General features: G+C 34.1%; 1 protein-coding gene across 2 annotated transcripts in view; it reads right to left on the reverse strand.

The window, feature by feature from the left end:
- Positions 1-2,519: 2,519 nt before the first annotated feature.
- Positions 2,520-13,094, reverse strand: part of LRRTM4 (leucine rich repeat transmembrane neuronal 4) — a 787,905-nt gene continuing 777,330 nt past the window's right edge. For both annotated transcript variants that reach the window (XM_079110895.1, XM_079110896.1), the window contains one exon: positions 2,520-3,455. In XM_079110895.1, the coding sequence (XP_078967021.1) occupies positions 3,234-3,455 (222 nt within the window). In that variant the 3' untranslated portion in view covers positions 2,520-3,233. The remainder of the gene's footprint in view (positions 3,456-13,094) is intronic.

The raw sequence follows: 13,094 nt of genomic DNA on the forward strand, positions 1-13,094 counted from the left end.
TGTGTTCTGATTACTATACTTACAGCTATGTCTTGGAAGTTTGATACCACCACTAAACTCCAAGTGTGTTTTGACCAGCTGGGTTTAGATGTGAAAAAATGATATTCCTTATTTGGTGCACCTCTATGATCTGTTTTTCTTTAGTGGTCTTGTTAAATTATTGAGTAATATTAATTTATCTGTCAACCCAAATCCCCAAATTTAATTAAAATGCATAACTGCTGATAATAGACAAAGGTTTACAGACTAGAATAATACATTTTCTTCTTTTCTCCAGTTGTATGGCCTCCATGATTATGTAGTGTATGTTTGCCTCTGCTGCACTCAAGCTACTGATGAAAGTGTGGCCTGAAGCCCAGGAGAGATGCTGGGGGCATCTCCCTAGAGCCCTCCTTCCACCCACACTGCCTCATTATTAAATAAAACTACTTGAAATATTATAATTTTATGTACTTTTTATTTTAGAAAGTACTTGGGTTTTTTGGCATCCTGCAAGTGTCTCTTATTATTTATATCCTCCGTTACAGAAGGTCATACATGAAATATGATGAGTTAGAGCTACAAGGGTATGAAAATGTAAAGCACAGTTACTCCTATACACATATCCATCAAGCTGCTGACTTCAGATATTTACTTATGGCTTGATACAATAAGTAAAAGCAAACTCAGCATTACTAAGAATATTTATGAAAAAAGTTAATCAAAATGCTTATATAATCTGTACTGTGTCACATTCATAATTGCTTTTAGGCATGGTTTTAATGCCCTTCCTCTATAAATACTCCATGAGTCTCCTCAATTTTGAAATTAGAACCTGCATATCCTTCAGAGGTTCAATAAACATTATAGTATAAAATCAAATTTCTAATTAGGAGACTATTGAAATAGGGCATAACTTTCTTTAAGAGGGCTCTTTAACATTTCAACATGAACAATAAATAGAATCAACATCATTCCTGTCTTCTAGAAGACAGTGCAAAGTTTTTATATTAGCTAGGGTCACAATTCGGAATTATAAACATTCTTCCATGATGAGGGAGAAAGAAGAACTCTGGGGAAATCATTTTGCACAGCTAAGCACATGAATAGACCTGAAATGGAATGAAAGTGACCTGCATAGAAAAGTTTGCTTCCTATTGTTTAGAGACCCAGACAATCATTTAGCTTGAGTGGTGACTAAATGCAGAAGCCTTGCATTCTCCTTAGTTACATCAGGTTTTCAGTATAAAAATGATTGACTTTTGGGCTTAAAGGATCGATAATCCCATATTAGATTCTTAAGTCCTCTATTGAAATAGTGCTAACTTTTTAAAAAAATGTTGTTTTCTCTGAAAACCTGATGACCCCTCATAAAATGTCATGCCTGCATTTTTCAAAACAGGGCTTTCTCAAGCCTACTCAGGTAAAAATCTCTGTTTGAATTTTTTTTTTTTTTTTTTTTTGCGTTTTCATTTTAATCATCAATAGATTTCCAAAGCTCTGCGTAAACTTGTTCTGACATATGCAAATTATTTTAAATAGTTTTATATGAGGGTATTTAAAAACATCTTTGACTATTGCTTTAATAAAATTTGGAATTAAATTAATAGCAACTATTAATTTGGTTCTTAAGAACATCCAGTAGTACCACAATATGTTAGCACCCTTTAGAATGTAAAACTTGCTCTAATAAATTATGGCATGAATTTCATTGTTTCATTTTGTTTAAAAATGAAAGTAAGCCAATCAGAGCAGTGAGTACATCAAAAGAATGTCCACCGTGAGTTTCGGAAGTATGAAACAGCATCACAATGCTAAGGAAGTCAAGAGAAAATGATTCAACTGACATGAGAATTATCTTCTTTGTTAAAGAAATATGAATGTGCATTTTTCTTTTATCTAATTAGTGGTAAATTTTACACAGATCTTTCCCTCCTTTAAGATCACAGACCTATAACTTCTATAGATACTTAATTTTTTCTTATGTTACATGATTTTATTAGAGGAAGGCCACATGTCTATAAAAAGAATTGTGAAATATGTTAGCTCATGAACCACATCTTGTTCTGTTTTATACCTTTTAGGACCTCCCTATCTTGCCATGAAACATACAGAAGGCACTTAGTAGATACCTACTAATTCTTAATGAATTGCCCTGACGTAGGCTAGAAACATTACACAAATATAAAGCACTCAACCTTATGTGAACTGTGGTATACCAACCACAAAATAATATATTTATTTTTCAACATATTTTTCTTTTATTGATAAAAACTACACAAAAGCTAATTGATCATCAATTTAAAAAGCAATGTTACACATCATGTTGTGTTTAGAAATTGGTCAGGTCGGCAGTTTCACTCATTGACCACATGGCCATTGTTGGCATCTACCTTTAGTCCCTGTGGGAATAATTCTGCTGGTCTTCCCATTCCAAGATCTTCACAAGTCTCTTTCAGACTTCCTACAGTGAGGGCTGCCAATGGGAAAACAAAACAAAACAAAACAAAACAAAAACTCCTAATATTGTGTACAATGTGTGTCTTGAAGGAACATTCACTTAGATTTATTGAATTTTCATTCCAGTGGTTTTATCAAACTTTGTGGCCAACTTTATTAGTAGTCTATGGTAAAGCAAATTTTCTTTTGGTACAACATAAGCATTAATGCCCATGTTTAGAATCAAAACCAGAATCACTTGACCAGGAAAAAAAATTAAACCAACCAAACAAGAACATAGTATTTTTAAAGGAAAAATAAAAAGAAAGCAATTGAAATAAAGTCTGTGAGCGCTACACACAACTAACAAGGAAAACCATATTCTTTCCCCAACTTCCCACCCACCGTTTACCTGCCCCCTGTGGTTCTCCAACCCAGGAACCATGCAGTGTAGAAAAATCAAATATACAAACAAACCTATAGATAGCTAGGGTGAAATCTATTTTTATAAGAACTTGACACTCTGGACTATTTACATCCGGGAGCATTTTTGTTTGTTTTATATTTTAAAGCAAAGAAAGTTTGGTAGTTCTCCCGGTTATGCTGCAGGTGCATCCGCTGCCTTCTGTAAGCAGTTTTGGTTTTTCTTTTCTCTATGCCATTTATGTTTTTTTTGTTGTTGTTGTTTGTTTTTTGTTTGTTTTAACAGGAACGATGAGCTTGCTTGATTGAGCGGGTTTGGACACCCGTTCTCCTTTAGGATGAAAGCCCTCCCTCCCCCCGGCGATGTCCCCCATGAGGAGTTGGCTTCAGCTCTAGTTTGTTATTCTCTCCAGGTAAATGGCAGGTGCAGCCGACCTGGCGATGGTGGCGATGAAGCTGTGGTCTCGCCCGAGCTCCAGGCTGGGGCTTTCGTCTTGCTCTGGAGACACTGTCTCGTAGCCCTTGTTGACGTGCAGCGGCTGGTGAGCCTGGCAGTAACCAATCACTGGCTGGTCATAGCTGTAGTAGGGCAAGGGCTTCACGTGGTGTGGAATCTGTATGTGAGAGATGGAAAGACCAGTTGATCACAGGAATGCTTCAGAAAGGTAAGACAATACTCTGAAGATTATATTTTTGTTCTCCTTGCTGTTTCAAGTCATCAAGTATGGATGGAACTACTAATAAACATTATTTAGGAAAGAAATGATTTCTTTCATTTAGCCTAATTTATATATGCTTTGCATATACAACAATATACAAAAAATGTACAATGCACTATCATCTAGCATGGTAGCCATTGCCATATCCCCATTACAGAAGGTCAGAAACAACCTAAATGTCCATCAACAGGCAATTTTAAAACATTAGGTACTTCTGTGCATTCAAATGCGGACAAGCAGACATTACAAGTATGGGGAGGATATTTGTGTTTTAATATGGCAAGACAGTGAAAAGTACAGTGAAATTAAGGTGCAAAAGAATGTACAGTATGGTTCATTTTCTGTAAAAAAATTAAGCATGTACATATTTTACTTACATATGTATTATAAATAGGTTTTATTTTCACTTGTACTTTTTTCATGTATTTCAAATCTTTATAATGGGAATGTATAACTTTCAATTAAACTTAAATGATAATCCCATAAATTATTTCTAATAATTCATTACTTAAAATATTATTCCAAGGAACTCTGGAATCATGGAAGAAGACATATCTTTGTGTTCATAACATGTAATGTTATTATTTATGTTCAAGCCGAGAAGCTAAATGTGTGTCTACTGATAGTCTAATAAATACAAAGATGGTCTATAGAAACTCCTTTAATAGGAGAACCTGAAAATATTATAGTACTATTGATTTGATTTGCTCTGCAGTTTTTTTATTAAACCACAAATTTCTGATAAAGAAAAATGTATTCCAGTGTTAGAAAAGGAAATCTGATGATTGCTCAATTCTTGATCTCCTTCTAGAACAGTTGTCATAACCCGTTAGATTCTGACACTGTTGATTAAGGATCCAAAGATGGTAGAAGTGCAAATGCATCACTGCCCTGTGAAGTTAGAAGTTGTGGCAGATTTTAAACTCCTGTCTCTCAGCTCCAGTTCCACTTTTGTCATGGTATTTATGATCCTGGAGTTGGAGCTTTGTAGACTGCATCCCTTTTACCTGTTTTAAGAATGGCAAGGCTTAAAAGAAAGAGAGTAACTGCTCTCAGTGTAGGCTGTCTCTCTTCCTTCTGTAGGGATTCATCCAACAATACTACTTCCATTTTGTCTGTTTCAGTTCATTCCCATATAGCAGGTGATGCCTGTGTTCAGTCTTACTAATATTTGCAGCATATGAACATTTGGTCTTATTATACATAACACCCCTCCTGCTCCCACCCCATCATACACACCAGATACCAATACTAGAGAAGTCTGAGGGTCATCTCCTCATAGCCCCTTCTCCAAACTTTTAAGTTTAGTGGCTTCAACATTTTCCTTTTGTTCTTTCAACATGAGGAAGGAGTGCTGGCTATTTCCTGAACTTGTCTCTGTGATACCTTAGCAGTATCCTAGTATTTTCATTAGTTAATAACTCTGTATATAATGTTAGCCCTTAATTAAACTTACTTGTTAAAATAACTGATATGGCTCCTAACTGGACTATGTTGTTTAACTAGAGCAGAAAATATCAGAATAAAGTAAGGGTATATTGTTCCATTAGAGTTTCACATTTACATGCATGCAAATTTGTGTGTGTACTAGTCACATTGTGCATTTTTAAAATCTGGAGATCACAGTTAAAGATGTTTCCGAAGAATACTTGTTCAAATCACATATTCAGATTACAGTTTAAGTCATTGCAATAACTCAGATAAATTCCCACCCTGCTTTTACTATTCCTTCTTAATGTATATAATTCAACATTTTTCATGATGAGGTGGGAAATTATACATATAGATAGATATAGTTTACTTTTGTGATGAGGCACATTGACTTCTAAGGAAAGCAAACATTATTTTAAGCAAGGTTTAAGAAATAGTAATAAATCAGAAATAATATAGAATTCCTCATCATATGGTTGATGTAATCTTGAATATACAAATCCATTCTCAAAAACAGGAGGTTTTGAAAAAAAATACATGCTAGGTTAATTGTGATTGACATAGAGATATTGTAGACTTTAGACATTTATTTTTGTGCTGACAGAAAGATCAGAGAACAGACTTAAAGGTAACAGGTCTAAATTACTAGATAGTAAATATAAAGTTAGGTCTAAACTACCTGACCACAAATCTGTGATTTTGATATTATTATTTCTTATTTAATTAGACCTCCCTCTACGTATCTGTACAGGTTCAGACATGAAATGTTTGTCAGCAAGTTCTATCTTGGGAAATCTCATAGGATTTTTGAAGTGTGTCAGATAGGAAGAGATATGCCCAATTGGTGTCATAGGTCACTACAACTCTGACAAAGCACAGCAATGGAAGCAGAGACCTTGTTCTGGCATTCTAGACAAGATAAATATTTTGAAGAAGACCTACCTAAGAGTAACATAATCCACTCTTTTTTTTTGTTGTTATTAATAGGCAGAGAGGCATAGCTTGAAAACATAAAAAATTCAACACATCATTTCCAAATGACACAAATATTCACCAGGTGTTAGACATTTGTTCCACAATTTCTCTTAAAGGAATACTGATTTTATCCAAATTAGCCAAATTACTTAAAAAAAAAAAAAAAAAACATTAACATTGAGTCTGACTCATGCTTCTATCAAGGTCTTGTAACACTGCAAATGGTCTTTCTCCAGTCATTTCAATGAACATATACTTGAATCACAAACATGTATTAGGAGTGAATATGACAGGAATTCAGTCTTCTAGACCCTTCTGTGCAACAGTAGCTCATAGCTGAACAACATCAAATTTCAAACGAGAATTAACAATTTCATAGCTAAGAAATCCTATTTGTCTTCAAATTAAGTGGACTCAACTGTCAAGGGAGCTGCATTAATTACAGAATTTTTAGGGTCATATATTATATAATTTCTGAATATTATATAATCCTGAAATTTATTTTGCTATAACAGTTGGACTGGTTTTGTTGATTTTATTTTTGCAATATACAAGGGTTCATTCCATTTTCCTTATTGTATTTTAGACAGGCTTAGAACCTCTTGCAAGACTAGAAGCCATTATAAAGTTGCCCTCTGCAAAACTGACCAATGGCAAAAATTCAAAAGCCAAGTGAAATGGCAAGCTTTGAAAAGATAGCACAATGTTTGTTCATTTATTCTAAAAGTCTATTCTGTAGGGCATTTGTAATCAACGGAATTTGTGGTTTCTGAGCAGCTGAGAGACGGAGGTCTTGTACTTTACAGTAATAATGAACAGTACATTAACCACCTGGGTCCCTCTGTGTATCATTGTTTCCTTTCCAGTAGTCAAAATAAAGTATCCTTAAGCTTCCCTGAATGCAGTTTTGGTATTTTTGTAAATGTGTTCTCAGAGCTTTTCCAAAGGGTCCCAGTGCTCCATAAGTTCTCTGATGTGCTCCACCCAATTGCTCAGCAGAACACCGCTATTTAAAGATGTCCTAATTCCCACACTTGATTACCCGTTGGCTGCCTTGGCAGCTACACTTTACTTACAGACAATGGGTATGGGCCACAGAATTAAAGAATCACATTGAGAGAATATATTATATTATATTGTAATTCTGTCATTCACTTATCTGAAGTAAATGAGCACTTTAATATGAATCACATTTAAACATCTACAGAGGCATATTTTATAACTACATTGAAATAGGTTGCAAAGTGGATGAGCCATAATTATGACTAATTATAAGTCACTTTAGCTCAAATTTCGAGTTTCATGTGAATCTTCTGAAAAGTGGGATAATAAGGATATCTCATTTACCTCTATAATAAATTTCAGATGACCCTGAATGTCCTTCCTGACTTTTAAAAAAGAAAAAAAAAAATACACCGAAAAGACACATTCCTACATTTTTTTTTTTAATTCAACACTGATAGTATCTTTTCTGGAAATGTGCCCTGTCTTTTGTCTTAAGTTTCCATTCAGAGAGATACAGGCCATGAGGGTCAGAGAGTGGCTCATTATCCAGAGCTTTCAGTTCTACTTTGTTCACTAAGAAGCTGGAAACCTCCATGTGTGTTCTGGTTTTCTGAAAGCATCATTTACCCTTTGCCAGGATATGTTTTCCTTCCAATGCACTGAAGGGAGTGAAAAACTGACACAATCCTCTCAAATACTGGGGCTTATACTGCTAGTGATTTAAAGAGAGAAGTCAGGAAAAGGGAATATTTTTAAATCTGGGATGAAGACTGAAATTATACTCATGTACACCTTCAAAATCTGCAAATTGACTTGGATCCCATAATTTTGCATCTATAATGATTATATTTAAAACGAGAAATGAATGAGTAGTAAATGTGAGAGAAATATGAAATGGATTCTTGATATATTTGAGCAAAGGCTTTTGAAGTTCAGTTTTGTTATGAGCATGAAATTCCAACATTGTTAACCTCTTTTCTCAAATGTATTAGCATTAGTTGTAAGTAGTTTAAGAGTCTGATCGTTCTTAAATTACTGTGGACTATCATTAGTCTTATTTATTAACTTTTCATGAACATTGTTCACATTTCAGTATGAGTTCTTTCAATTGAAGTCATAAAAAGTTGATTTTCAATTTCCTAAATGACATTTGGTCTCTAATTTCCAGAAGTAAAGGATAGTGTCTGACTATTCAGACCATTTAAAAAGTACCATCATATAAATCCAGATGAAGAATTCAATACAGTTGAATTGCTTAATGAAGACAGACACTTGGTTTATTGGAAATAAAATTGATTAAAAATGAAGGGCAATAGCTAAATGAATATATAACTTAAACTTTACTCCAATGAGTATGTGACAAGAATGGAAAAGGAATAAGTACATGTAAACAAGTTTGGATATTTATTTATTTATTTATTTTTTTTAGGAATTTTGATTGAAGCTGATAGAATCTCAACTCAATTAAGTCATTTGAATAAAAGTGACGCTGAGTTGGCTCATAGACTACAAGAATGGATTTAATAATTAATTTGAAGGGTGAACAAAGGCACCACTGAGTAACAAAAACACAGACTTCACCAGATTTTTCTCCATCAAACGTGCCTAATGTCTTCATACCCTGATTACCAAATAACTTCCTACACCTGACTGAACTCAAGACTATCACAGTTCCTAACTTTTGTGTATTCAACCAAGATAAGTGATGAATACCAAACCATTTTATCATACCACATCATTTGATCCCATTTACCATATAACACTCTTCTTATTTTTTTTTTTTTTAAATGCAGGCTTCTCAATTGGACAACATCAACAATCTAAGCATGAGTTCCTGTTCATTTAAAAGTAAAACTTTCAAAAGAGCATGGCATTATGTATAAAATGTTTGTTAGAAAGCTTATTTTATGACATTACTTTGAAAAATTATTTTGAACTCAAAAGTTAGTAACTGTTCTTCTATATCTGGATGGAAATTTGAGCCCTGACCTTTGAGTACTAGCTCTCTAATTTACCATTCAAATAAACAAAGGTTATTTTACTTAAAGGGGATTTCTCATTTTTAGTTTTTGATTTTTGCCACCACTAAGTCAGAACTCCAAGAAACCTCTACAAGGTAGAGAGTAGAGTGTTTAAAAAACTACTATCATATAATTCAATAAGGCTGTAGGGAAAGCTGGTTTGGGCTGCAGAGAGTTCCTTTCCAGAAGTATGAACCCCTCATCCATGTGATGTTTTTGTACTGGAGAGGAAAGACAAGAAGACTGAAGTGTTTCCTGGCAAATTAAAATCAAGGAGAATATTAGAGGTACAGAAGAAAGAGGACCTAGGTCTCACTTCTAGAACTCACACCAGAACACTAAGGAAGGACAATGCCCAAACCAGAATACTAGAACTTCCACTTATAAAATCTCTGTATCTGCCATTTCTATTTATTTATTTATTTATTTATTTATTTATTTATTTATTTATTTATTTATTTATGGACCCAGGGGCACTTTACCACTGACTCACATCCATGGTTCTTATTATGTTTTAATTTTGAGGCAGGGCCTTGCTAAGTTGCTGAGACTTGCTTTGTACTCACAATTCTCCTGCCGTAGCCTCCTTAGCTGCTAGGATTATAGACATTTGCCACCGTGAATGGCTCTTCCATTTTATTTCTTGCTGTTCACAAATTTCTTGCCTTCACCAACAACTCTTCGTTTTCTCTTGGCCAACCACACAACCAATTAGTTAATGATATTGAATGAAACCTCTTTAAGAAGAGTACTATGCCATTCCTGACATCTTAATACTTGATGCACATGGAGACCTGCCTCAAGAAGTAGCTATAATAGAAAAGAATCTCAAGAAATAAGAAAGATTCAAAAAGATTCAAGAATTTAAAAGATGATAAATCCAAGAGATTACAGCAAAGGGCAAGATTTACTAAGAATAAATAAAAAGAGAAGTAATGTGAATTGCATTATTATTGAAATTTGTCAACTAAAACATTTCTTTGATATATTATGGGTAGTCACTTATTTGTCAAGTTAAGGAACCATAAAAGTCTTATTCTTTCTTGGGACATTTTGTTTTAAAGATTACATAAGTAATAAATATGAAAACTATCATAAAAATTAAAAATAATTCATTATATTTATTGACCTTGGTTTAAAAAATATCTTCAAAGGAAAACAAAACAGATAAAGTACAAATTGATAACTGATTTACTTCTACTTTGTTCATGAGCTAAAATGTATATGGGAGCTCTAGCATGTGAAATGCACAATGCTAAATACGATTGATTTGGCTTTTTACTTTGCCTGGACTATTCAGACCATTTTCAACTTAAGTGCTGACAAAAGTTGCTATGTAGAACTTGTTTTACTTGTTCTGTTTTTATTCAAGGGTGAAAATGTGTACTATTTGTGCACTCACGGTTGTCCAAATTTTAGCTTTCAAGTCAGTGGTGGGATATCAGAACAAGAACATCCACTTACATCTTTATTGCTCTCCTACTAGGATCTGTTGTCTATGAGGTGTCCAGAGAGTTGATTAAGTTAATGAATGAGGTACTAGCTGTTCTTTGAAGTTAGCTTTGACTCCATTAACGGGGAAGCTTATTACATTAGCAGCCCTCTCAGCATTCAGTGAGGTTTTGGGCTAATGAGCTGGATTAATTACCTGGTATTAATTTCTAAATTTTCCTGCTATAGTCCTGGCCTCTGAAACAGGAAGAGGAAGATCTTCCCGATAGTGTATTGGAAGCAAATATCCTATCTAAATATATCTACATTGTTTGCTTACAAATTATTTAAATAAAAATGAAGAGGATGACATTTCAGATCACATTATTTTTCTCCTCTGTGGAAAAACAAATGTAGAAGTTTCAGTAATAAAGGATGATGCACAAAACACAAGTTTTTTCCTAAAATGGTGATCCTTATGTGGATCTAGATTCCTTCCTGGAAAATTAAATGCATACAAAAGTAAACAAACAAAACCAAAATTTACCAGCACATGCAATTAATTCAATTTAAGATAATTTTGTTTTAATCCCTTCTGGCAATTTGGAAAAGGAAATGAAAGCAGGAATATCTGCACTAGGGAAGTACTATCAACATTGGAGACACTTTGAAACCAAGACCCTTCTCACTTTCTTCAATGTGCAGAGGAGCCTTTTCTATTCTCCATATGAATTTGCATAGTATTCTACTTGGATTCATGTTAAACAGTTTATCTGCCATAAATTGGTTTTATATAAGAATATGCCTATTGACAAACCAGAATGTAACTGATATATTTTCCCTTTGAAGACATATTCACTTTGTGACTCTAATCTAACAATGTAGTGGGCACACATTTAAAGTTAGAAATTATTTAACAAACATAAAATTGAAATGAAATTCTCATATAAGGGAGATGATTGAGTTTCTTCCAGGCATATATCTTTGTAAAACAAAATTGCATAACCCAGGGTAGAGCTTTAAAACCAATTGATAGACACAGAAGGAGGAAAGTCCCAGAAGGTTTAACACAATTGATAGAATGAAATGACTACCCTGATACCATTTAAATGGGATTTCTTGGGAGATTGGCTGTTTCCAATGGAAAAAAATCTTGAGATGTATGTTTAATTATAAAAATAGAAGATGCCCTTTAAGGAAAAGCAATTAAAATTTTTATTCTGATTGAATATATATTAGAAAAGCATAACAGTGATTCATAAATAATAGTGCTTTCATACTTCTTATGAAATGTCTAAAGGTCTAGGTCAATGCCTGGATCTCTGCCATGGGGTCTATACTATTAAGGAGTAATTATATCAAAGTGAATTTGCCATCATAGTTCATGTATTTATGTGTTCATTCATTTATTCACATGACAAATACTTACCATAGGGCTTGGCAAAACCTTTTTTTATAAAGAGCCAGCAGTTAAGTGTTTTAGACTGGTGACCCATGCAGTATCTACTATAAGTACTGAACTCTGCAACAACTACTTAACTCTACTTTTATGCTGTGAAAGTAAACTTAGGCAAAATGTGAATGAATAAGCATGACTGTTTCAATAAAACTTTATGTACACTGAAATTTGAATTTCATTAAAGATTTTTATGTTACAAAATTAATCTTTCAATTTTTTTTAACCATTAAAAAGCATTAACCATTTAACTCAAGGTTCATTTATCTGTGAGCTAGGCATTGTGTTAGGTTCTAGATACATACAGAAGAGTAAGTACTATCAACGTTGGCGCTTATTAACAACTGACAGAGTGAGATGAACATGATTATGCTTCCCTGTGTTTTAGACCACATGATCCATATCAGTGAAACACAGAAAGAAAAGCACTCCTAGCATTACAGATTTCCACTGAAGATCCAATTCTTCTCCAGAATAAAGCTCTCAGTGGCTCCCATACAAAGAGTGGAACTCACACAACCTTGGTACTTGGAAGTCAGACTTGAACCTCCAGGTGGGAGTCTGAGGTCACCATTCAGGTCATTTAAATCAGATGTGCTCTGGCAGGATAAAAGCCCAGTGACCTTTTAGCAAAGATCTTACAGGACACTCTTAAGCCAGTGAACCTGCCCTCAAGTATATGATGGCTCATCAGGACCCAAGAGCACTTTGGTGATTTTGTAAAAGAGGTTAAGTTCAGGGGTCATCTAATCATAAACTGATTCCTCCCACCCACGCTTTTTCTTGTGGAGAAGTTAAAAATAAACCTTTCTATTTTTTGATCTCACTAAACCTATTCCTGCACCTGGGTCTTTGTACTTACCATTCTCTTTGCATGGGATTTCCTTGTTTTTTTTTTTTTTTTTTTTTCCTTCAGTGGGTTTATGCTAATCTTTTGAGTCTCAACTTAAATGTCATGTTTCAGAGAGGCCCTCTCTAACCACCTTGCCTAAAATGCCATCCCACCTCCATTTACATATATAGGTCAATCCTGTCTCAATTCCCTGTTTATTTTCTGCTCAGCATTTATCAAAATGTTGAATATTCTTGACAATGTGTGTCTTTTCTCCTTTACTCTCTGTTTTCCCCAGTGTTAGCCTCATGATGTCAGTTTCTGACTTGTCTGCTATTGTCTGCCTAAAACCCTTCAATAAACATGTGCTAAAAGAATGTGTA

Source organism: Sciurus vulgaris, assembly GCF_902686455.1.
Source record: "Sciurus vulgaris genome assembly, chromosome: 14".
Classification (NCBI taxonomy): Eukaryota; Metazoa; Chordata; class Mammalia; order Rodentia; family Sciuridae; genus Sciurus; species Sciurus vulgaris.